The following is a 23634-nucleotide window of genomic DNA, read 5'->3' on the forward strand; positions in this document are numbered from 1 at the left end:
CAAGGAAACTTTAGCGCCACTGTTGATCAGGAAGAGCTCTGAGCCAGTGTTTTACTTCTAACAAATATAATGCGGTGGCCCCACTCTACCTGCAAAGGCCAGAGCTTAGGTCATTAATGTCCGCATCCAAAGGCAAAGAAAAAACTCACTCCTTGTGTAGCCCACATGGCGTAGATCTTATTCAACTTTAAATGCATTTTGAAATCAGCTGAGAATCAAACAATATGTAAAGAGAGGTTTACAGACTCCAATTTTAGTCACACTTTTCTCTATGGGCGTTTAAGTTTAGTACAGAAAGCAGTTTATGGAGAAATCAGTTTAGCAGGGGGGAAAAAAAAGGTACGGTTACTACATCAGAGTTTGACCGCTTTGCACAAAATTAGTACTAAGCTATCTTCTTCACAGACGCCTACTAGAAACACTGTATTAATAATAATATGTACCATCCAGTGAGGGTCTACTAACATGCATGGAACGTCAGCCATGTTACTTCTAGCTGTCATCACTTTAAGGCAGGCGTCCCATTTCACAGATGGAGGTGTCAAGGCACACATGCACAGGAGTTCAGTGACTTGCCCGCGGCACACTTAGATAAATGGTGGAGCTGGGATTCAAACTTAGGTTCACTGCCTGCCCCAAAAGCCCATGGTCCACCCATGTCTTCCCCCTAAAAGCAGAAGAATAACACGCAATAATCTGTGCAGAAAACGCCAGATTCCAGCCTGCTCACCTATTGCCACGGCCCATTTAAAGGCCTTCCGAATCAATTATTTTAGGTCATTAAGAGGAAGTTTAATTTGGTTGACAAACACCCCTACTGTGGTGACCTCACATATCAACAACAAATGTCTGATGGTCACAAACTCGGACTGTGAGTCTGTGGAGCATGGTGTTAAACAAAACCACATGTGCCCGGATTCCAAGTGGGATCTGCCTAGGCCAAGGGTACGGCTCTTCAATCATCACGAGACTGGTCTCTGAGCTCCCACAACAGCCCCGCCCCTATTCACTTCCAAGGACTTTAAGAAGTCACCAGTCCCATGTGGCTCTGCTCAGTTAAAAGTGCCTTTGAGTTAATGTCAATTTAGAAAAACTCACTCACTAAAAAATACAAAAGGAAGCTGAAAAAGAGGGCAGAGTCAAACTTAGGTAGATGCCTTTTAACTAGCTTTAAAGAAGATTTCTCGGTTCTACACAAATATCGATACACATATAGCCCCTTCCATTTATTTGGCACCTACCATACGTCAGGTACCAATTCCCTCACTTACTCCTCATTAAAAACTCCCACGAAGTGGGGAACGTACCCATTTTATGAGCGACGTGTCTAAGGCTCAAAGAAGCACCCGACATCCTGCAAAATCTACACTTCCTTCACGGGGGTGACAACTAGAAACGACAGGGCTCAAGTGCCACGTATACTGGCAGACCTTCACTCAATGCTTGATATCACTGAGTACTTCCAACACGCATCTCTTAAGAAGATAACACAATAATCCTTTTGCACAGAGTGGTCCAACTGTGTGATGCAATGACAACACCCTCCCCGCCTGCCAAACTGACCTCTCAGCTCAACAAAGGAGGTTGTTTAAAGTCATCTGGACTTTAACCAGACGTTAACTAGGGCTAGAATTTGAATCCAGGGCCATCTAACTCTAGAGCCCAAGAGTCCTTTTCACTCCGCCACACGCCCCCCCTGCGTGCAGCTCTTTCTCTTAACCTGATAGGATTTTGATTAGTTCAAGCTTTCTCTTAGTAACAGTTTATAAACTAAATTTTCTTTGAAGTCGGTTTTCACATTGCTAAGCGGAACTTACATATAATGACTGGCTAAGTGATGATAGGAAAATTGGCAAACAAGAGCATCAACGATGGTTTCACATTTTCTACTGGGATTCTCCCTCATAAATTACTCAGTTTTTCTAATCTATAACAGAGGCTTATCTCATCTCACAAGAGAACATTTCAGTCACAACAAATTAGACTGAAATGTACTGACTGCAAGAGATACTTAAATCAGCCAGAATTACTTGTTCCCTTTGATTACATAAATTACTACTAGAGCTTTAAATTGTTTTGTATTAACTAATTCAACATCAGGATAAGTGACATTTAAGAATCGCATTCAGGGGCGCCTGGGCGGCTCAGGCAGTTGAGCATCCGACTCCTGATTTCGGCTCAGGTCATGATTTCACGGTTGTGGGATTGAGCCCTGTGTTGGGCTCAGTGCTGAGCACCGAGCCTGCTTAAGATCCTCTCTCCCTCTCCCTCTGCCCCTCCCCCCAGTCCATGCTCTCTAAAATAAAAAATTCTTTAAAACCTAAAACAATTCAGAAACAAAACAAATCCCACTTATTGTAAAAGTAGAAGCCGCTGTGAAGAGGAGAGAGCTTCTGGGGGAAACTCCTCAGGCACAGTCCAGGACCTCCTTCGGGCCCCAAGTTGAACGGAGCTTCTGAACGGTCACCCTGAACGCTGTGCGTGTGACAGACTCACGTGTGACGATTCTGCCGGATAACAAACAGTATGCTGAGGAAATTCCAGCAAAGCCGAGCTACTGTCTGATTACTTTTTTTCTTTATATAATAAAGCAAGTGCCAGCAAGTGACCTAAACTTTGCTCTTAACTATAAAGAATCATGTTTGGCGTGGTATTTTTTTTTTTTTACACATAATTTATTGGTGTAGTATCTTTAAAAAGCCCTTCACATCTGTTATATCACTGAATTCTCACAACTCCTTGAGGGAGCAAAGACAATCCTAATTTTACTGACGAGAGAATGACATCGTGAAGAGGCTAAGTAACCCAGCCCTGGTTACAAGTATAGTCAGAGCCCTTCTCTGGACACACATGAGGCCGCCAGACACGAACTCCCAGGTCCCTTGGCCACCATCCCCCGTCCGTGCACGGCATGGGGGCCACCCGAGAAGGAAAACCTCAGGTGAAGCTGGGCCTCTGCTCAAGACTGAAGCGGGGTTAGGCACGATCCACACGGCCTGAGTAGACGGTGCACAGGGCAGAGTCTCTGGGTCCTCACAACCTCATCGTGGCCAAGGGACTAGACAGAAATTATTTTACCTGAGCCTCAGCCTCCCCATTTGCAAATGTGGATACCCCTTCCTGGCGGAGAGATTCCGAGGAATGCTCCAAAGTGAAAACGGGTAGAGTACCTGGCAGCGTGTCCGGTGTTGAGCAAGGACTCAGAAGATGTCCCAACCCTTGGCCTTTCTTGCCAGAGCTCTCCCCGCGAGCCTGCGACTGAAACTCCCAGGTGGAATGTTTCAGGCAAATATCACCTTCTTACAAAGCAGGACGAGGACTACTCAGCACTAACACACCTCACCCGGGATTTCTCAACTCCTGTAAGGATCCATATACAGGTCCCCACTCCCATCTAGAATAGAATTGTGGCTCCGAGCTCTGCACCAGTCTCAGCTTTAACAAGGGTGAACTACATCTCATTACCCTCTACCTGTGGAGTCCTGCGAAGAAGCAAATGGCACGATGGTGAACAGGAAACACTCCCCACTCATGAAACTGTTTAAAGATAAATATATATCTATTAAAAAAATGAATAAAGGATTAAAGGCTTTCTCTGCTGAGGGAAAAAGGGAAAAGAAAGAACTAGTTAAAATCGTGCCTACTCATTTGACAGAAATTCAGATTCTTTGAGATGCAAAGGCAGGGGGGGAAGGGTGATTTTTCTTTTCTGTAAATAAGTAAATCCTGTTATTTTGTGCAAAAAGCCGCTACTTACACCGGGAGCCCCTCTGGCTCCCAGAGACTGAAAGGAGCTCTGCCTTGGCACCCGGGTGTGACCTCAGGAGCGGTGCCTCAGGGCTGTGCCAAGCACCTGGTGCATCTGCAAAATCAGGTGTCTTTCTAGGAGCTCCCACCAAGCCTCCCCAGGGAGAGGATGGCGAGAAAGAGAACAGAATGCTGGAAGCCTGGTCTCGTGCCCTCGTGAACCCATCACACGCCTCTTGAAATTGCGATGGTGGCAGAGGTAGCAAGGGGCCGGGGAATTTGGTTTCTGGGTCGCATTCCCCCTGTTCCGACTGCCAGTCTAAATGTCTATCCTCTGGGCGCCTGGGTGGCCCAGTTGGTTGAGCATCCAACTTCGTCTCAGGTCATGATCTCCAGGTTGGGGAGTTCGAGCCCCACGTCGGGCTCTGTACTGACAGCTGGGAGCCTGCTTGGGATTCTCTGTCTCTCTCTCTCTGTCTCTCTCTCTCTGTCTCTCTCTCTCTGCCCCTCCCCCGCTCATCACACGCACGCACGCTCTCTCTCTCTCTCAAATAAACATTTCATGGATTAAAAAATAAATCTATATCCTCAAACTGGGCTGTAGAAAGAATATCTAATTCATGAAAAGTACTTAGAAACAGAGAGGAAAAGACAAAATCTAGTAAAAGCGGTGCTTAAACCCTCGAAGAAAGTCATCGCTGCAAACACCTCGGCCACAGCCTGGTAGCAAGGGAGCCGTTCGGAAGCTTGGGTTTGGGATGCCAACACATCTGAATTTTATATATATGGTTGTGGTGTGTAATTTACTTAAGAATTACCTTGATCTTTATAAATATCAATTTACTTTATTAACATGGTTAAGCAGTTTCCAAGCATTTTATATGGAAGGACTGTGTTTCTAATGGCCCAGAAGGAGAAGGCCTGACCATGTCCCTCCCCTATTTACACACTTCAATGGCTCTCCATTGCCCTATAAAGTTCAAACTCTTTAACAAGGCTTACAAGGCCCTGGATGGCCTGGTCCTTGCCTGCCTACCTCGGCTCTGCTCTCTCCCTTCGGCTCTGTGCTCCCGTCACACACTGAACTACTCCTACTTCCTGGAAAGCTCCATGGTGGTCATTTTAAGTCTTTGCAGATGCTGTTCCCGGTTTCCCTGGCTTCAGCTTAGGTGTTCCCTTCCTGTCAGAGGCACAGCCCTCGAGGCTAGATTTTGGTGTTTCCCCTACCGGACCCATGGCCTCCCAAATTCACTGTAATGACTTTCGACTTGCCTGCATCTGCTCTAGACGAAACCCTGTGAAGGCAGGGATTATGTGACGCTCACCATTTCGTACAGAACCCCTAGCAGGATGCAGTAGTTGGTACTCAGAAGGCTCTCAAAACATCACTGTAGAAGGGGACGTAGACCGTGTGCCCGGCACAGACCAGGCACTCACGTATGCTGGACACACACAGGACTCATGTATTTATTTAATCCTTCCCATGATTCTAAAAGATGGGTGCTAACCGCTATTACGGATGAAGAAAGGGAGAGACAGAGAGACCAAGTATCTTGCCGGAAATTACTACAACAGGACAGCGGTCAAGCAGAGGGTCGAGAGTGCATTCAAATTCTACAAAAGGACTGCTCCCATCCCCGAAAAAGTGTCTCTAGCACTGCAGACCAGGAGAAAATAGGGCGACCACAAACTCTCCTTCCCTAGGTAATGAGGACGATGGCCCTGGTAACCTAAGAGTCTCTAAAACGTGCTCCCAAAGCTACCGACTTAACAACGTAAATGGCTTTAAGCCCACTGAGGAAATAAAAACATCAACGGTTGTTGATCTCTGTTGAACTCTTTATGTGCCAGGCACTATGTGAGGCACCCAACAAGCATTATCTCACTGAATCTCCCAACAATCCTGTAAGGGAGATGTGGCCACTGTCCTCGTTTCATAGGTAAGACAACAGACGTTAAGAGGTCATTACCTTCCCCAGGACCGCGTAAGCAGGAAGTTCGGAGGGCTAAAATCCAGAGTCCACGTTCTAAATGCTTCACTTCACCGCCTCTGTGTACAGGTGGGGTATGATACACAGGCTAACCCGAGCCTCTGTCTGCAACTGTGCCATAGCTATCGCTTCTCCTTCCTCCCTCCTGACCACCGGGATACACGCATACGACATTCTGCCTACATCCCTCGTAGCACTCTGAGGCCTGGACACAAAGCATTGCTTGTGAGGCTTGGAGAGGAGAGTCTTCACTTATCAAAACGGAGAAGCACCATCCACCAGATGTAACCTGGCACCTGCTACCAGACCAGGCACAGAAGAGGGGCGGCAGAAAACGTCTCCTGAACTGAACCGAGGTGGAGAGAATGAAAGGAAACAGGCCCTGCGGAATCTGGCCACGTTTCGGTATTTCCTAGCTGCCAGCTAACAAGATCACTCTCTCCAAGAAGAAACTAGGTCCATGCCAATACCCTTGGCTATCCTGCTAACGTACCACTAGCCTCAAATTAATGTTTGCTTAAATGAGAGAAAGAATATAAAAAGGCGGAAGGAAGGGTAAGAATCCGGATTGACTATAAACTTGTCACTTCAGAAGGAAGGCAGACTCTTGAAGGTGACTGGGTTACCATTCAACAAATAGCAGGGGCACCCTGTTAGAACGGAAGACCAGAATGAGGTCTTTCCCCAAAATAACCTTTTTTTCAAATGAGAACACTAGGTTATAATTTATATTTCCTTTTGTGCAACAAATTTGAGTGTCATAAAAATGGTTAAAAAGTCTTCCTATGGTAGCTTTTTCTAAACTTTTATGAACATCTGCCACATTCATTTGAAGTTTAAAAAATTCTGGCACATATGCAAAGGCATAATAAGGTGCCTATAGCTTTCAAGAAAAAATAACAAGACAGTCAAAAATAAGCCTTTTGCTGAATTGCCAGTAAGAAAACTAGTGTGCGAGAGGAGATGGGCCTTCCCAAGCTCCTTCCTTAAAGAGCTTTCCTTTGGCCCCAGGTACGAGCTCCTCCCCAAGCGTTACAGCCCATGGTGCCTGGAAGAAATCTCAGGGAAGCATTTCTCTCCCTTGAAGAGTATAACAGAACCAGATAAACCCAATCAAAAAGAATAACTAGAGCATTCCGAGTCTGAGCTGAAATCCACGCAAGGAGATTAAGAGACTAAATTCCACGATCTGGTAGTTCACGGCTACCCAACACACCCAGGAAACACGACTTTGCTTGGAAAGTGGTTTAGCTGGCCTCAAGAATGGGGCAACGACTGATCTGGCTTTTCTTTTACTGCTGATCACACAAGAATTTGGCATGGTAAACCCCTCCCCAACTTCAGTCAAACAGGTCTAAGACTGATCTTGCCCAGTGCTTCCTGAACCTTCTCACGTAAAACCCCTCAAAGGCTGAGGAAGGAGAGTGGATTTGCACCCATTCACCTAAAGGCAAAACTGTCTCAAGTTTCAGCTTCAGAATTTACGTATATTTTGCATTACATGTTTTACTACCAGAGGTCTTTTCAAAAATTCCTTACGATCATATAAAAAGTAAAAAATTTACTCCACCTTTAAGTAAACTTATGGTGCTGGTTCCCCGGAAACAGTGAGGCTCTGAATGTGTCCTGGAATCCAGTTTTCCAAGCACGCACTCAATCCTTTTCAGAAAGTACGTGCTCGGTGTCCTGCTAGGTGCTGAGGCCACCACATGAATGCAGCACAGTCTTTGTTCTCAAAGAACTCATACTTCTAGGGATGACGGAGAGGACAGAGCAGCAGACAGCTATCATCCAGGGCAAGAAGTACAGTACGTGAAAGATGACAACTGGGGACTTCTGGGAAGAGGTGGAGAAGGGCAAGCTTAGCCGGAGGGAGGGGGTGTTGAGGAGGGATGTGGGTGTGCTTATGGATCAGGGAGAGCACTGGCTAGCAAGGGACAGTGAGAGGACAGCAGTGGAGACAGCAGGACATGGGGGAGGGCAGAGAGAGGCTGGAAGGCGGGCTACGGAGGTATGGCGACGAGGTGGAAGGCACCCCACCACGTGTTGGGACTTTGGCCTGAGTTCATGTCCGTCTCCCTCTCTCTACGGCCTAGCAAACTGTTCAGAACACAGAGGCCTTCATTTTGCTTATCACAGGAATGAATAAGCCTTCACAGGAATCCAAGAAAGCAAAGAAAAAGGTCATCGAAGGCAGTGAGGAAGGAACAGGTGGTGAGAGATGTCAGAGACCTGGTGACTATTTCGAGAGAAAGAATGAGGAAGAGAGGAGAACTCAGCCATGCTTGGTGTGTCCCACTTTGGTGCCTCTGCGGGCAATGGTGCCACTCAGAGACCGGGAACACCAGAAGGTTGTGTGTGTGTGTGTGTGTGTGTATGTGTGTGCGCGCGCGCACGTGTGTACATAACGCATTGTCTGGGGAAGACTGAGTCTGAGACATCTGTAGTACATTAGGTGACAATCCATCAGCACTTGAAACTTGGCATCTGAAGTTCAGAGAAAGAGAAGCCAGAGGAAGTTCAGAGCTGAGAGTCACAAATATCACATTGGTAGCTGAAGCAAAAGCCTTACGAGAGATGACTAGAGGGCATGTGGAGAAGAAAAGCAAGCTAAGACTAGAAACGTGGACAATGCTGAAGGTAAAGGGACATGAAAAGGAGTCTGAAAAAGCCTGTACTAGAACAGCCTGGAAGGCAGGAGGAGGGGCCGGAAAGAGCTGTGGACTCTGATAGACCAAATGGTCTTTACATTTGTGTCTCAAACTCTGCAGCGACTGGCATGAAAGGTCGGTTAGAAAAGTATTCACTTTCAATTTTCCACACAGGAGCCTTGAATACACCCCTAAACTTGACAAACAAAGGTAAAACACAGAAGAAATCTCTTCAATCTGATCTAAATACACCATCCGAGATCGTCCATAAACTGTGTACTGTATGTGCTCAGGGCTGGGTGACGACAAGGAGGAACTGTTAACAGAATGTAGGAGCCACATGGCCGTCCTGTCAAATTAGAAATTTGAGCAGATTTCTGTGGTCTATTTTGATCAAGATTCTCAATGTCAAACAAACAGGTTTTTCGATAACCAACTTGTTTCATTTTCGTAAGCACAATAGCACAGTGTGCAACAGTTAGTGAAGAAGCAGGTGGTCCTCGTCGACGTGAAATGAAGGCAACAGAAGAAGAGAAGTAGCACTTCCTTTAAGACATGCAAAGCATCATCACAGACGGACAGGGCTCTAGATTTTCCCTCTGGGAACTTATCTCCTGTGCAAAACAGGCAAGCCCCCACCTCCCACCCCATTTTGCTCTAGTACAAATTTAAGCTCTCTCTCTCGAGGAGGGAAAAGCTTAAGGTTCATGTCTACAAACCAATGGCACTTACAAAAGCACACAAAAGCCCTTTAAAAGAACTGCTATCTAATTGGTACAGCCATGCAGAAAGCAATCTGGCACCAGATTCCTAGCTTTGACCAAGCATTTCTACTTTGGGGCGGGGGGGGGGGGGGGGGGGTTCTGTGCTAAAGAAATAAGTCAGGGTGCGGAGAGAGCCTTATGCATAAAGATGTTCACTGAAATGCTATTTATAATAGTGAAAAATGATAAACAACCCAAGTGTCCAACAATTATAGGAAAATGGTTAGGTTGTGGTATATCCAAACAGTGGATGGACAGGCAACAAATTAAAAATTATTCATATTGAGAGTGGATTAAAATATGTAGAAATCTCCATGCCATAATATTAAGTGAAACAGACCTAAAACTATATATATAATATGTATACATATATATATCAGTTATGCATATTTATACAAAATATATATTCACAGAATATAGACTAGGAGGAAGAATAATAAAATGCTAATAGTAGTTGAGTCTGAAATAATGGCATCGTGGACACTTTTCAACTTTCTTCTTTATATACCTACCTACTTTTTTATACCATGTTTTTGACAATGAAAAATGTCGTACTGTTACAGTGATTTATAATAAACATCATTTTGAAAAGCAAACAATTTCCCTTCCCTTTCCTCCTGCCTCTCTGAACCTCTCTCCCTCACCCATGAAAACTGACAACCTCCAAGCAAAGCGGAAAAACACTGGAAAGCAGAGCCCAGTGGAAAGGGCCTCCGCCGGATGCTCAGCTCTGTGCACCTGCGAGGGGGCTGAGCATGAGGTGTTGGTTCGACACGCTCCCATGTGCAGAGCTGTGAATCCCGAGACTGTGTCTTTTCCACTGCCGCATAGCAAAACAAAGCCGCGAGTAGAGAGATCTGGGGAGGAAAGGCGCCAACTTACCTCCATTAAACTTAAATGGATTCCTATGAGGTAGGGCATGGGAGCACTGTGAAGAGAAACAGAGACACACAGCTGCTTTAATGTCTGTTGCTTCCGACAGAAAATTACAGATGGTTCACTATTTGGAGAAAAACTGTTTTAATAAACGTATGCACAGTTACATTTCCTTTCACAACAAAAATCCTAATGTGACATTTTGTTCCCAAGCCTAGAAACTTCAGAAGAATTTCAAAACGTGGGCAGCATTAGAGGCAGCATGGGCGGTGTGGGAAGAGCACTGACCTTGGAGTCAATCCCTAAGTAGCCCCATGTGAGCACACAGCCTCAGTTGCCTTATCTTTAAAATGGGATACCGGAATCAAACTGGCAGCTTGTGATCAGAACGAGAGAACATACACGCAAAGCGGTTAGTAGAGTTCGTGGCACAAATGGACACTAGTGACAACAAATCGCCACAGTTACAACAGAAAAAGCAGTTAATAAGGTTGGACGCAAGGTATAATAGGTTTCAAAGAAGACTTGATTTTTTTTTTTTAAATTTGATGTTTCCTTCTGACCTCAAGAGATGTGATCTAACTGTCCATTCTGACTGGCCTAAGTACATGGGGAACTTCGAGCAAGCCTCCCCTCCCCGACTGCACACACACCACCCAATTCAAAAAGCCCCTTCCGACTGCTTCATTCACAGGGCAATGGTTCCCTAAGTCATCAAATGAGCAGAAGATGAGAACCCAACTCCAAAGCTCTTAAAACCTGGGCACTATGGATTGACCTTCTTTGGTTTCAGGAGCGCGCGTGTGTGTGTGCGTGCGTGTGTGTGTGTGCAAGCATGCTCGCACACATTGTGTGCATCACATCATGATGCTACTTACCAATAATAAACGTGCTAGGCGTTATGTGAGGAACTGCAAATTCATCTTTCTTAATCCACACCAACAATGGCATCAGGTAGGCTTTATCCCCAGTTGACAGAGGAAAGAATAGCCCCCAGAGAGCTGAAATCACTTGTCTAATGCCACAAAACACAGGAAGCAGCAAACCTGGGGTGGCTCTGAATTTCCTCCTTCTGGGCCACGCTGACTTCATAATACTGAACCTAAAACCCCGGGACCCACCTCCCATGCATGTATTTCCTGGGGAGTAGGGGACGGCAGTCAAGGAGGAGGAGGAACGGAGTGTCTCTCCAGTATGCGACACATCCTATGAAAGGTCAAGGGTGTTCTGTGGGCGTAGAGGAAAGGTACCTGGCTCCAACCAAGGGGACCAGGCACCTTCCCTCTGGGGCAGCCAGGAGAGCGGAAGTGCACCTACAAGGATGGCTTTCTTGGGGACAGCGTCGGGAGAACCACAAGGGTAGAAATGAGAAAGGAGAGGGGTGCGTCCACTTGAATACTAAGGAGTTTAGGGTTTATTCTGAAAGCAATCGATAGGGAATGAAGGTTTTTAAACATCAGATGTGCATTTTAAAATTGCTCAAACATTTAAAAATAAGAGAGGGCACAATTCCCTCATTACCATTCAACAAATAAAATTCTTCAAGCAAAAATCCTTCCCCAGAATATAAAATGTCCTCCTCACTACAGATCTCAGCAGTAATAGATCTTGGGAGCCTGTAAAACAGACTTGAATATTAGCAGCACAGTTTGGGAACTATTCTTCTAGAAGACTTTTTGTGTTTGATAATAGCCAAAGAAAGAATTATACACACAACTGCACTGAAAGTGGAGTTGTCTTTTCTGTGCTTTCTTCTTCTTCCTCTCTCCTTTTTAAAAAAGGTATCTGCTGTGCACATTCAGCTTCTCTTCGCTTCTAGGGGCAAGGAAATGCCCTGCGATATTTTTTCCCCTTAAACTGTAAACCATTAGTTTAGCTGCCAGTTACACAAATACTCGAACTTCCCAGTGTGCCGGGCTCTGCTGTCCAAGCTTTCTCCAGGGTACGCTGAAATGAATGTGTTTCTAATTAAGTAGCTTCAGGAACACGACAGCTTCAATGTCAAAAATACAAAGTCTGAACCCTGGCAGGAAGTCTTAAGACTGCAAATGTCTCATCTCGTGGAACCTTGCCTAATGTAATGAAAGGAAGCAGGAAGAGAGAATTCCAGAAAAATGGCCACTTATTAATTTGTCCAGCCGCACAGCCTAACACATAGAAGGGAGGAAAAACTCCAATCTGTAACATTTAACCGAATCTTAGCAACTTTTCCAGCTCCTGCATTGACTCATGCAATTGACAAATGACGTGGGGTTTTCATCAGAATTTCAGAATTGAAATTCTAGCCGGTGAGTTAATGTACAGAAAAAGACCATTCAAACAACTGTGAGGAAAAGGTGAAAACAAATACGGAGCAAGTCTCCGTCTACCTCAAGTCTCTTACCTGAAAAAGAAATGTTTTCTAGAATTTTAAATGCATAGGTTTTAATGCCATGCCCTTTTGTCCTGCAATAAAAATCAACGATATTTTGAAAGACAGGAACAGTAGTCTTGCAGAAGTGACTGCACGTGCAAAGAGGGACAAAGTGAGACTCACCATTCAGGTATCATTAGGTAGGCATTTTTTTTTAAGCCCAATAATTTTCCAAAGAGTAATTACGGCCTATCATAGAAGTGCAATTTCTTAGCCAAGTATTGCTAGGGCTGCAGCAGCTCTGTATTTAGAAAATATTGAAAGCACACTTACTCTGAAATCACAGCAGCCCCAGCTTTTGTATAAATGCAAATTTGGACAAATACCTTTTACACTGTCATCATTTGCTTACAAAGCCTCAAATACTTCCCTGAATTGACTGCAATTTCACTCGGCAAAGATACTAATTACAAATTCCAAGTGGGGAGAGGAAAATGGAAAAAAAAAAAAAAAAGGAAAAAGAAAAAGAACAGAAAAGAAAAGAAAAAAGAAACCCAGAGTCCGCTTAACATCTCAATGTGGCAAATATGTAACTGGGTAATCCTAGGTGGGTCCTGAAAGTTTCTGTTCTCCATAAACCTCAGTAGTTACTGCAGATACTGACTCGTTTTCTTTGGAAATCTTCTTTTCTTTGTCTTTTTATGGTAAGGAGAAATTTAGGGGAGATGGGATCACCTCACCTGAACAGTACTTTTGTTTTCACATTTTCCTCACCCAACAATGGCCCACAAATAAGGAACATATATCTATCTTTGAAATTCTAGAGTGCATATAATTTGTTTTCTCTCTCTCTCTCTCTCTCTCTCAAAAATAAACAAACATTAAAAAGGAAAAAAAAAATTTAAATAAATAAATAAACAGGCAGGCTCTGTTAAGGTGGGAATCCTTCAGGACTACTGCAATAACCCACGAAGTGCCAGGCACAGGAGCAGCACGTGGTAGGCTCGGTAACCTATCACGTCCAGATGGGTTCTCTTTGAGTCCCTGACATGGCAGGTCCTACTGGACCCATTCTCTGAGCGCCCAAAGAATGGTTTCTTGTTCCCGGCTCTGAAGGGCACCTGGCAAAGCCATGGTGAGGACAGTCACGGCTTCGTGAAGAGAGGTGAGGTGCTTGATACACGTCACTTCAACACAAGGGTGTCTGACTCCAAGCACACTCTCTGGTCACCGTCTATGTACTGAGTTCGGTAAGTTGCTTAACACTTTTGCAGGAAGGCAACCTTTACTCTTGGTTTTAGAGAACCACCAAGAATGCAAAAAATCACAAGTAAACTATAATTCGTTACTTTCTCACCACTTAGAATGACAAACTTTCAAAACCACTTAGTCCTCTTGAGCATACATTAAAAGGCAAATATGGCAAAATAAATTCAAGCCGCTCCTAAAAAACTCCTTCACATGTGGAGTTCAACCATTCTGGATCATCTTGTGACTCGGTCATCAATGTCCGTGTTTTTATCTCAGGAACAAGATACAATCAAACCTCATCTAGAACCTGTCTTCCTTTATTAGGTCCCCAAAAGAACTTGCCCGTTGCTTCTCAAGAACACAGCAATGCAAACATCTGTTCAACAGCAAATGAACACCATGCTTATCTGCTGTTGGTGCCTTTCGGCATTCACAGTGACTTTACATTTTAATGGCGATTCGAAGTGTGATGTTGAAGCCATTTTAAATGGCATTTAGACACAACATGTGCAGAACCAATAATGCACATAATTAAAGCGGTGATAATGTTAACAGCTATGACCAAGTTCACACAGAGGCAGGCCATGACAACTGTGTCACAACGACCCTATGGCCGATAGCAACCGTGGGATGCATCGTGCTTCTCCGAGTAGCATCACAGGGTACGTCTCTATTAGGCCTTTGTTCTCTGGGAATTACTGCAGTATCTGACTTCATCAGTTACATTCTGGAAGAATAAAAACTATTCTTCCTTCCTTCTTCCCTGCAAAGGGAAGCTGGTGTCAAGGCAGTGACCTTTACCCGAGAGGTATGTTTAATTCGAATCCTACTAAGGGGAAAAAGAACTAATATTTATCGAGCTACTACAACTCAGCCGCTTTTAGGCGTTACTTACACACAGTTCTCAAGACAACACTGCAAGGTAGCACTATCATCCACATTTTCAGACTGGGAAACGGCCTCAGAAAGGTGAAGTAATTTGTCCAACGTCACACAGCTAGTAAACGGTGAACCTGGAACCAATGTTCCAACCTGGGGCTGTCGGATGGCTGTGCCCATGCTGTCTCCCGAAACACACTTGGTACTTAAGCCAAAAGAGGTGCTGATGTCCCAAGGGGGCTACTCACCCAATCCTCCTATGAACTCAGGCCTTTCTTACAGCTGAGTTCTACGCAGGAGCTCATTCCCCACACCGCTATGGCTCCCGCAGACTTAGGAATGGTGCTGCGGCCCTGTTCATGATTACTGCACTTCCACAATTTGTTTCATTCCCTTCTCCAGACAACTAGAGCCCTCTTAATTATGTTCCCCTGAGGTGAGTGGCTACTAATTGGAAAAGAGTGAGGTTTAATAAAAGAAGGTTGGCTGCTCAGAGACACAAAACAAAGCTTCCCAGGACAAAGGGGGAGGGGCGGGAGGACCCGCGGAGAGGTGGGGGGCCCCCCCCACCCCCAGGTGAGAGACACCTCTTCTTCGACCTCAGGAAGGAATCAGCTACTAGCCCCTGGGGCTGGAGGGGGCGGGGAGGGGGGATGGAAGGTCCACTGCTTTGCTCATCCCCATAAAAATGCAAAGTCAGCACTGGAGTTCGCATGCTGCAGGGCCCAGTGGACCTCTCCGAGGCACACACCTCCTCAATCACATCCCGGACGGACCGGCTACGGGGAGCCCAGGAGTCTTTCCTCAGTCCACTACTTTCAAAGGAAAGGCAAACTCTGAAAGAAGTCTTAATCATTTGAGCTTCTCTTTCTTCTTTGGAAAAGAAACAAAAGCGCAAATACAGCTTGCCAAATGGTTTCCAATTCTGCTCTGAGACAGCGGGGCCCGGCATGGGTGGGCAGGTTAAAGGACGAGAGGTGGGAGAAAGGGCTCGAGCCAAGACCTCACAGCACATCTTGTCAGAGAGCGCACACGATCGTAGTTCTGGTCTCCGACGGATGGCGTGCAGGCCGGTGTAAGGGCCAATGTGCACAGGGAGTCGACAACAGCGGCCACCGTTCACCGCATGCCCGCCGAGAGCCAGCCAGCATCAGGCTAGGGGCTCACCAGGCATTTTCTCGGCGGCCCCTCGCGGCAGCAGTGTGAGGCAGGCACTACTGCTACTGCCACCATAAAGGTGAAGACGTGAAGGTCATGCAGGTCACACAGCTGGCAAAATGACAGAACAGACCAGAACCCAAGTCTGCTCTGCTGAGACAAGACGTTTCCCAGAAGCCCAGCCTAGGCAAGGCCAGTGGAAGGAGGAGGGAAGGAGATTAGTTCTCTTCTAATCTGCTTTCTGAGGGCCGGTCAGCAGCTGGACCAGGTCTCAGCCGTGTCACATCATGTCCCGTCAACGCCAATCCCCACCTCCCCTCACCAGAGGAATCCTCTTGTTCCCAGCCTGCCTCTGAGCCCTTAGTCATACGGTGTCCCCTGGGCCTCAAGCCCTCTTCCTTCAGGTCCTCCTGAACCTGCGTGCCCATTAAGCACCACTTCTCACAGAACCCCAGTGGTTGCAAACACCTCCCTTCTTAGAGGCTTCTGTGTGGGTTGCCCACTTGGCATAAAGCACAGGTTAATTTGCACAGTTATTCTAGATGGTCAGCCACAGGAGAACCCAACTGTTTCCTGTTTCCCGGAGTCAGAGGGCTGTGCGGGAGGCTTTAGCTACCTTATCTCATTTAATCCCCCAAAGAATCCAATTTATACCATCCATTTTACGGATTAAAAAAAGGATTCTCAGAAACCTGCCCATGGTCACAGTTAATGGTGATTCCAGCTCAAATCCCTCTACTGCAAAGTCTTTTATACTACTCCTGCTAAATATGAACCTCCCTTAACCATTATGCTAACTTAAAGAAAAAAAAGTCATTTGACAACTGTAATTGAAAAATAAAACAGCCAGCAGATACTCCACAGAATAAATCCGTTAGCCTTACTCCCTTAAATGAATTGATACTCTTTTTTTTTGTTCTAAACAAGCTTTAAAGCAGGTTAACACAGCAACAAAAGCAGGAAAGGAAACAGGGGCAAAGGGAAAAATCGCAAGCTGGGGTGAGGTTTCGCACACTGGCTGGGAGGGCCACAAATTTGGCTGTGACACTCCAGCTGCCGACACCCAACCAGGAAAATAAGATCGTAACAGGATTCACGGCGTCTGTAGAGAAAAATAAACTAGCCGCTCAGGAGCTTGAATTTTAAAAAGGCAACTGGGGACAGAAAAGAGAAAACTAACATCTTATGGTACATTTATTATGTGCTCACTGTCTTTCATATGCTGGTCAGTCAACCAACAAATATTACTAGGTGTCAGGCATCACATCGGGCTGGGGACACAGGAGAGAACAGTTCTGGTCCCTGCCTATCTGGAATTTACAGTTACGAGTAGGCATTAAATAAGCGTATTAGAGTATGTGTATAAAGTGCTATAAGGAAACAAACAAGGCGTGGTGGGGCGGACCTCAGATGACCTCACTTCATCGTGGCAGCAGTCTTGAAAGGCTGATCTCCATAATTTACAGAGGAATCTATGGCTCAAACAGATTAAGTGACTCGACAAAGGTCACAGCTGGTAAGAGGCAGAAAATATGGCTTGAAAAGTGGAAGGGGCACAAATGCCATGAGTTAATCAAGGTTCTCTTAGGGGAAAAAGGTATTTAACTTCGTGCCTGGTTTCCACCCCGCCGTCCCTGATTTATGAGCAATACCCCAGGATGAGGACCCGTGAGAGGACAAGAGCAATCCCAGACCGGGAGAGGAGGCTCAGACTGTCCACTTTCATGTGTGCTTGGGTAACCAGAGCGCAGGGCTCACAACAGAGCACAGAGGGAGCTGGGTGTGCATGGTTCGGGCGCTAGAGATGGTTTGCTAACGAGACACATGTCTATCGCTGCAGCTGATGCATGAAAGCGGGGAGAGGGGACAGTGCCCTTCTGAGTGGGGCCCTGTGGCTTCCTGGGGTAACCCTGGAGGGGGGTGGGGGAGATGGCTTTCAGAGCTTTAAGCTCCCCGAACCCAACCTGAACGAATACATGAGCTACAAAGATAACGCCTGGGTGAAAACCTGGAAAGGTCAACATCAAAGCCTGAAGTGGTCCGCCCTTTTGTGCCTCCTCAGTCTACCGGAAGGAGACATACTTGGAAAACATCAAGCAGGGCTCCATGGCTAAGACCGCTGCAGCAGGAGACGTTAATCACAGAAAAAAAAGGTCAGGAGACAGGGCTCTCTATTGCCCCAGAGAGTTCAATGAGAACCATAACAGCCGGAGCCAGATGCAAAGGGAAATCTCAAGTTGGGATCCACCAACAGCCCGTGAGACTCTCACAGAAATGCAGGAATGAATGAGGGAGGTTTGAAAGAAATGAGGAGAGAAAGAGAGAGCGTGAAAGAGGTTTATGGATAAATCAAAAGAAAGCAAGCCCCTCTGGTCAATGTAAAAATTCAGAATGCAACTAATAAGTGGGGAAAATTTCTTCTTTTTGTCTTTCCAGGACTAAGATATGTCACATGTCAAGATGCACGGCATCCAATTACTTCTTAGCCTGGCCTCTCAGTCTTTCAAATATTTAAGGGCAATCACAAACCCACTTTGGTTGAGAGATTATGCTGAGCCTAGCACTGTGCTGGTGGCCCCACGGACTCTCCCTTGTCCCAACAATGGAGAGAGGCAGGGGCACTTGTCCCCAGAGTCCTGCCATGAGGTAACTTCCTCCACTGCTGAGGCACGACGGCACTACTGTGGCTCCTGCTCTATTGGTGTCCAGGAACGTGTCTAGAATCTTTTTGCTATAGAGACCGCTATGCTGCGCCACAGTTTTCTAAGTACTGGGTCTAAGACAGGCTCCATGTCAGGGAGGAGTGAGGAATCAGACACAGAATGTGTCTCAGGAAATGGAAAGCCAGGCCAAGGCTCGGTCGTATAAGCAGAGGTCAGGGCCAGCTGTGTTCCAGGGAGGCCAGTCAGACACCGGGGCAAGGGAGGCAAGCCGTGCTGCCCTGTAACACATCAGGCAGCAGGGCGGGGACTGGCGAGGTGGGCCCAGCAGGGCGGGTTCTGCCGCTCAGAGGTATATATGGCAGCAGAGGAGATGGAGGGCCGCAGGGCGGGTGGGTGAGCCGACAATCCCCACCCCAACTGGGGAAGGGCCAATCCCGTGGTAAAGGGGCACGATGTCTTCTCTAACCCTGCAAGTCTCTGCCCCGTTGCGGGCACGCGATGCTGAGGCCGGACAAGCTGTTCCGCTGCATCCCTAGAGTCTGGGCCAACAGGGGCACCTTGGAAGGGCCAAGTAAAGGGTCTGATGCCAACCGCCTACATGGATTGCTCATTTTCACAGGACATTTGCTTTCTGCTGGATATGTTTGTGGAAGGTTAAAAAAAAAAAATGTATGTTTTAAAATAAGGATGAACTACCTTACTAACAATAAAGAATGTATCAAATTTCTAATGGATCCAGGTCAGGATCCATTGATCACTGAGCTCAGGTCATGATCTCGTTTCATGATCTTGGTTTGTGAGTTTGAGCCCCGCGTCGGGCTCCGCACTGACAGCTCAGAGCCTGGAGCCTGCTTCGGATTCTGTGTCTCCCTCTCTACCCCTCCCCCACTTGTGCTCTCTCAAAAATAAACATTAAAAAATATTTATTAAAAAAAAATCTAATGGACCTGGAAATAGTGGTGATGGTTGCACAACCTTGGGAATATACATAAACCCACTGAATTGCAGAGTTTTAAAAAGGGTAATTTTTGCAGTATATGAATTACATTTTAATTAAAAAAATCAAATGGGGGGGGGGGGCGCCTGGGTGGCTCAGTTGGTTAAGTGTCCAACTTCGGCTCAGGTCATGATCTCACAGTTTGTGAGTTCGAGCCCCGTGTCAGGCTCTGTGCTGACAGCTCGGAGCCTGGGGCCTGCTTCGGATTCTGTATCTCCCTCTCTCTCTGCCCCTCCCCTGCTTGTGCTTTCTCTCTCAAATAAATAAATAAATAAATATTAAAAAATTTTGTTTACATCAAATGGAGAACTTGAGCCTATAGAACCTACAGAACCCTACCTTCCTACAGAATCTATAGCATCGATAATACAAAGAGCCCAGTCTCTTCTCTCTGCCATTTTTCCACCAGGAAGACACTTTACTCATAAACTGTCCAAAACATCCTCCAAAGGCTCTCAGCGTTCTCAGTCTTGGGTGCTGCTGCAGGAAATGCACGTGCATCTTGATGTAGGGCTCTGATGTGGACAGCAAACAAATTTTCTGGTTGTCAGGCTTTTCACGGACAACCATATTTTTAGCTATACTTTGGTGGATGAGGAAACTGAGGCTTGGAGACATTATGTGATTCACCCAAAGACATGTATTCAGTGGGACCAGAGCCAGGATTTGGATCCAAAACTTAACTTGTCTCCTACTCAGCCTCTCTGTTCAAATGTCAGGGTCAAGTTCAGCCAATTCTTACTAACAGATTTATCTGGAAATCTGTAATTTCCTTTTATTCAACCAACACACACGGTGCATTTCCCTGCTTGTTCTACCTGGGACTGAAACCCTGGCCCTTATCCCATCCTCCTGCTCCCAGAGGAGCTCCTGGTGTGGTGTTCCACCCTGTCTTGGTGACTTGTTGTTTCTTAGCTTAAAAAAATCTGTTCTCCCATTCTTGCCTGGAAACCTGAGTTCTTTTGTGAAGGACTGTTTTCTCCTACCTTTCTATGCCCAATGCCAGGGTTGTAGTAGGCACTCATAAATACTTGCTGCACAATAGAAATGACAGTTTTTGTTCACTTATTGGAATTCAATCTTTAAAATCTTTTTTTTTAGCATTTATTTTTGAGAGACAGAGACAGAGCATGAATGGGGGAGGGGCAGAGAGAGAGGGAAGACACAGAATCCGAAACAGGCTCCAGGCTCTGAGCTGTCAGCATAGAGCCCAACGCAGAGCTCGAACTCATGGACCTTGAGATCATGACCTGAGCCGAACTTGGACGCCTAACGAACTTGAGCCACCCAGGAGCCTCTAGAATTCAATCTTTAACAAAACCTACCTATCCCAGGGTTTGGTATAGATAGGAGAATTTTAGCCACACCTGTCTACCTAACCTACTCCCATTCTACCTGGGGGTTGTGTATTTCGACTGGATTTTCTTGGGCCATTTATATACATTCGTATTAATAGAACTATAAATACGTATATGTAGTTATTAATAACAAAAAATAGTACGTACTAGTTATAGAACACCTGCTTTGTGTCAGTAGTAATTACTATCCATGTTTGACAGAAGAGAAAGGAGGTTCAGAGAGGTTCAGAGAGGTTCAGAGAGGTTCAAGCTAGTGAATGGGGAAGTCAGAACAAAGCCAGGTTTTTCTGTTTCCACCACACCACACTTCATTGATTTTTATTTCTGTCACTAAGAATATCAAGAATCGCACTAACTTTAGAATCAATTTACTCCCTATGCAAAATCTCATGGCATCAATGAAAACAGAGATTCGACTGGACCTAGCTCCGGTCATCCAGAAGTCACTTCATAGCTGTGTCCAGACTGATGCCCTCCACCCACATGGACCGTGCACCCTGGCACATTTCAGACCGTCTGCTAAAAATTCTAGACGGAATGCATGATGCAGCATGTGGGGACTGATTCAGAACATGACAGGCAGCATGGATAAAGGATCTAGAACTGGTATCTCTCACAGAGAATCTGAGCATGCCCAAGCTGAGTGGAAAAACGGCTTACAGAATCCTCTAGAAATGTCAGGAAATAGAATGCATTTTACAAAGACAAGTGCAAAATTCACACCTTAATTGTACACATAGGATATAACTTTTTGGTTCAACCGTGTCCTCAGAGAGCATCAGAATTAGCTACTAACGTGGCTCTTGATCTGGCTGGCCCCTGGGGGACAACGTGAACTTGCCCTGATCTGCTCTGGAAATATTTTGTCACAAAGGTGGGTCCACAAGTGTCCAGAATTACCCAAAGACACAATTCAATTTGGGACCTGACTGGAGTCCTTATTTAGGACTACTTCTGAAAGAATAAGGCAGAAAAAGGAATTTATGTGGGAAATACCATGTGGTTTCTATTGGGACCTTTTATTAGCAACATTTAATTAGCATAGTGCCCAGTACACAGTAAGGGTCCTATAAATGTTTTCTGAATGAACAACGTAAGTCTATAATTAGCAAGTTATCAAGGAGCCTACATGAAAAAATTTTTCACCAACTCTTGGTGATGGGTGCAACTTACTCTCTAAAACTTTGGAGGATATTAATAAGGAAAGCTTTAACATGAGGTGGCTTTACATTTCAAGGGCAAGCTCTACCATTTCTTAGCTGTGTCACAGTGGTTGAAATCACTAAACCTCCCTGAGGTTCAATTTCCTAATCCATACAGTGGAGCCAGTACTATTTACTTTATGGCCTGATTTTGAAGATCTGCAATAGTGTTTATAAAGAGTTTGGTACACACTACTCAAGAGACGGTGATTATTATAATGAAAGGAAATGCAGATTCTCATCAGCAAGTTAGTCCTTCTGTCCCAGAAATGGGCAGGCTCTCCCAACACTGGCCAAGGTCAGGGCTGCCATCAGCCAAGGTAGGGGAACATTCTCATTTTCACTTTCAAAGTCAAGAAAATGGTACAGATCTAAAGTAGAAAGGAACCAGCAGCACATGTTTTTAAATATTCATAAGGGCTGGAAATGTCTTACTCCTTTCGTTTTCTCTGCCATCTGCTTTTGTTTCTTTTCTTTTCATTCTTATGCCACAGCTGCAAATGAAAACAACCATACAATAACTCAAGTTAAATAAAAAAAAAAATCAAAATAAAAACAATCTGAGGGGTAAAAAGAAAAGATGAATTATAAAGTTTTCCCCTGAGCTCACAAAGCAGCAGAAGCAAGAATGTTTGATGTGAGTTAAACCTTCTGGAAACCAAAAATCCATGTCCCATGTTTATAATAACCATGATAAGAACTAAATGGCCTGTGTACCACTGGATGACCAACATCTCTGATTCCTAAAGCTGTTCTTCAAAGTAGGTAAATTAAACCCACTTTACAGAAAAAGATATCGCAGATCAGAGAGATAAAATAGATTTTTAATGGTGACACAGCTAATAAGAGATGAAATTGAGATTTGAACCCAGGTCTGTCCGAATCCAAAGCCTCAGCACTTTCTTTACCACCCTCTCCAAAAATGGGAAGGGAGCTGAAAATTTTAATTTGGGAAATATTCAGGGCAGACTATTTGTACTAAACTGATTTATTCAGATAATTAAAATCTGTGATTATACCTCTAATTAAAGTTAACTCAGATAATTGGTTGCTGTATTTGTGAATGTGCAATTAGTCCACATAATTGCGGGGATTTCAGCATCATACTTTCCACACATTCACCGCATCCCAGAGCTTTGGGCTCCTGGCCTCTGTTCTACACTAGGCTGCATTAGAGCTCTTGGGGGCTCTGGGCCCAAGCACCATGACTTGCGATACCAACAGCGGGATCTGGACTCAGCCTCATTTAACATGTCTTTGTCCAGAAGTCAATGAACACCTCATCTTCAAGTGCCATGTAAAAAGCTCTTACAGCCTACACTGTTGTCCTGAAAACCCCGAGCAGCATGTACCTGAAGAAAAACTGGCAGCAGTGGTCCTCATGTGTTAATTACACTTTCGAAGTCTATTATGCATAGAAAGGGCACCTGCTGGCAGTGAAAATGACTAGAATCTGCCCTTCCTGTGCAGTGAGTAAATTGAGAGTTCATTTCTACAGGAGATAATAGTTTTCAGATTCCATTTCGTGTATCCCCTGCATGGGGACGTACTTAACATTTAAATCATCTGCAGAGGAACAAACCTCCTTCAAATTTACATGTTTCAAGCTCCTAGCACTTTACTCAAAATGCTAGTTATCCCTGCTGGCTCTTACCACCAAGGATTAAACTCAACAGTGGTGAAAGTCACCGTGCACAATAGAATAAAGTTATTAGCATTGACTCAAATTTCAGGACATTTGTAG

The 23634-nt window shown here is 45.3% G+C and overlaps 1 protein-coding gene across 1 annotated transcript in view; it reads right to left on the reverse strand.

The window, feature by feature from the left end:
- The window catches only part of DENND1A (DENN domain containing 1A), a 509944-nt gene that overhangs the window by 194709 nt on the left and 291601 nt on the right, over positions 1 to 23634 (reverse strand). Inside the window, 1 exon segment of the mRNA XM_053908275.1 lies at positions 10036 to 10081. Within this exon segment, the coding sequence (XP_053764250.1) occupies positions 10036 to 10081 (46 nt within the window).

This window comes from Panthera pardus, unplaced genomic scaffold (assembly GCF_024362965.1).
Source record: "Panthera pardus isolate Hobbes unplaced genomic scaffold, ASM2436296v1 HiC_scaffold_20, whole genome shotgun sequence".
Classification (NCBI taxonomy): Eukaryota; Metazoa; Chordata; class Mammalia; order Carnivora; family Felidae; genus Panthera; species Panthera pardus.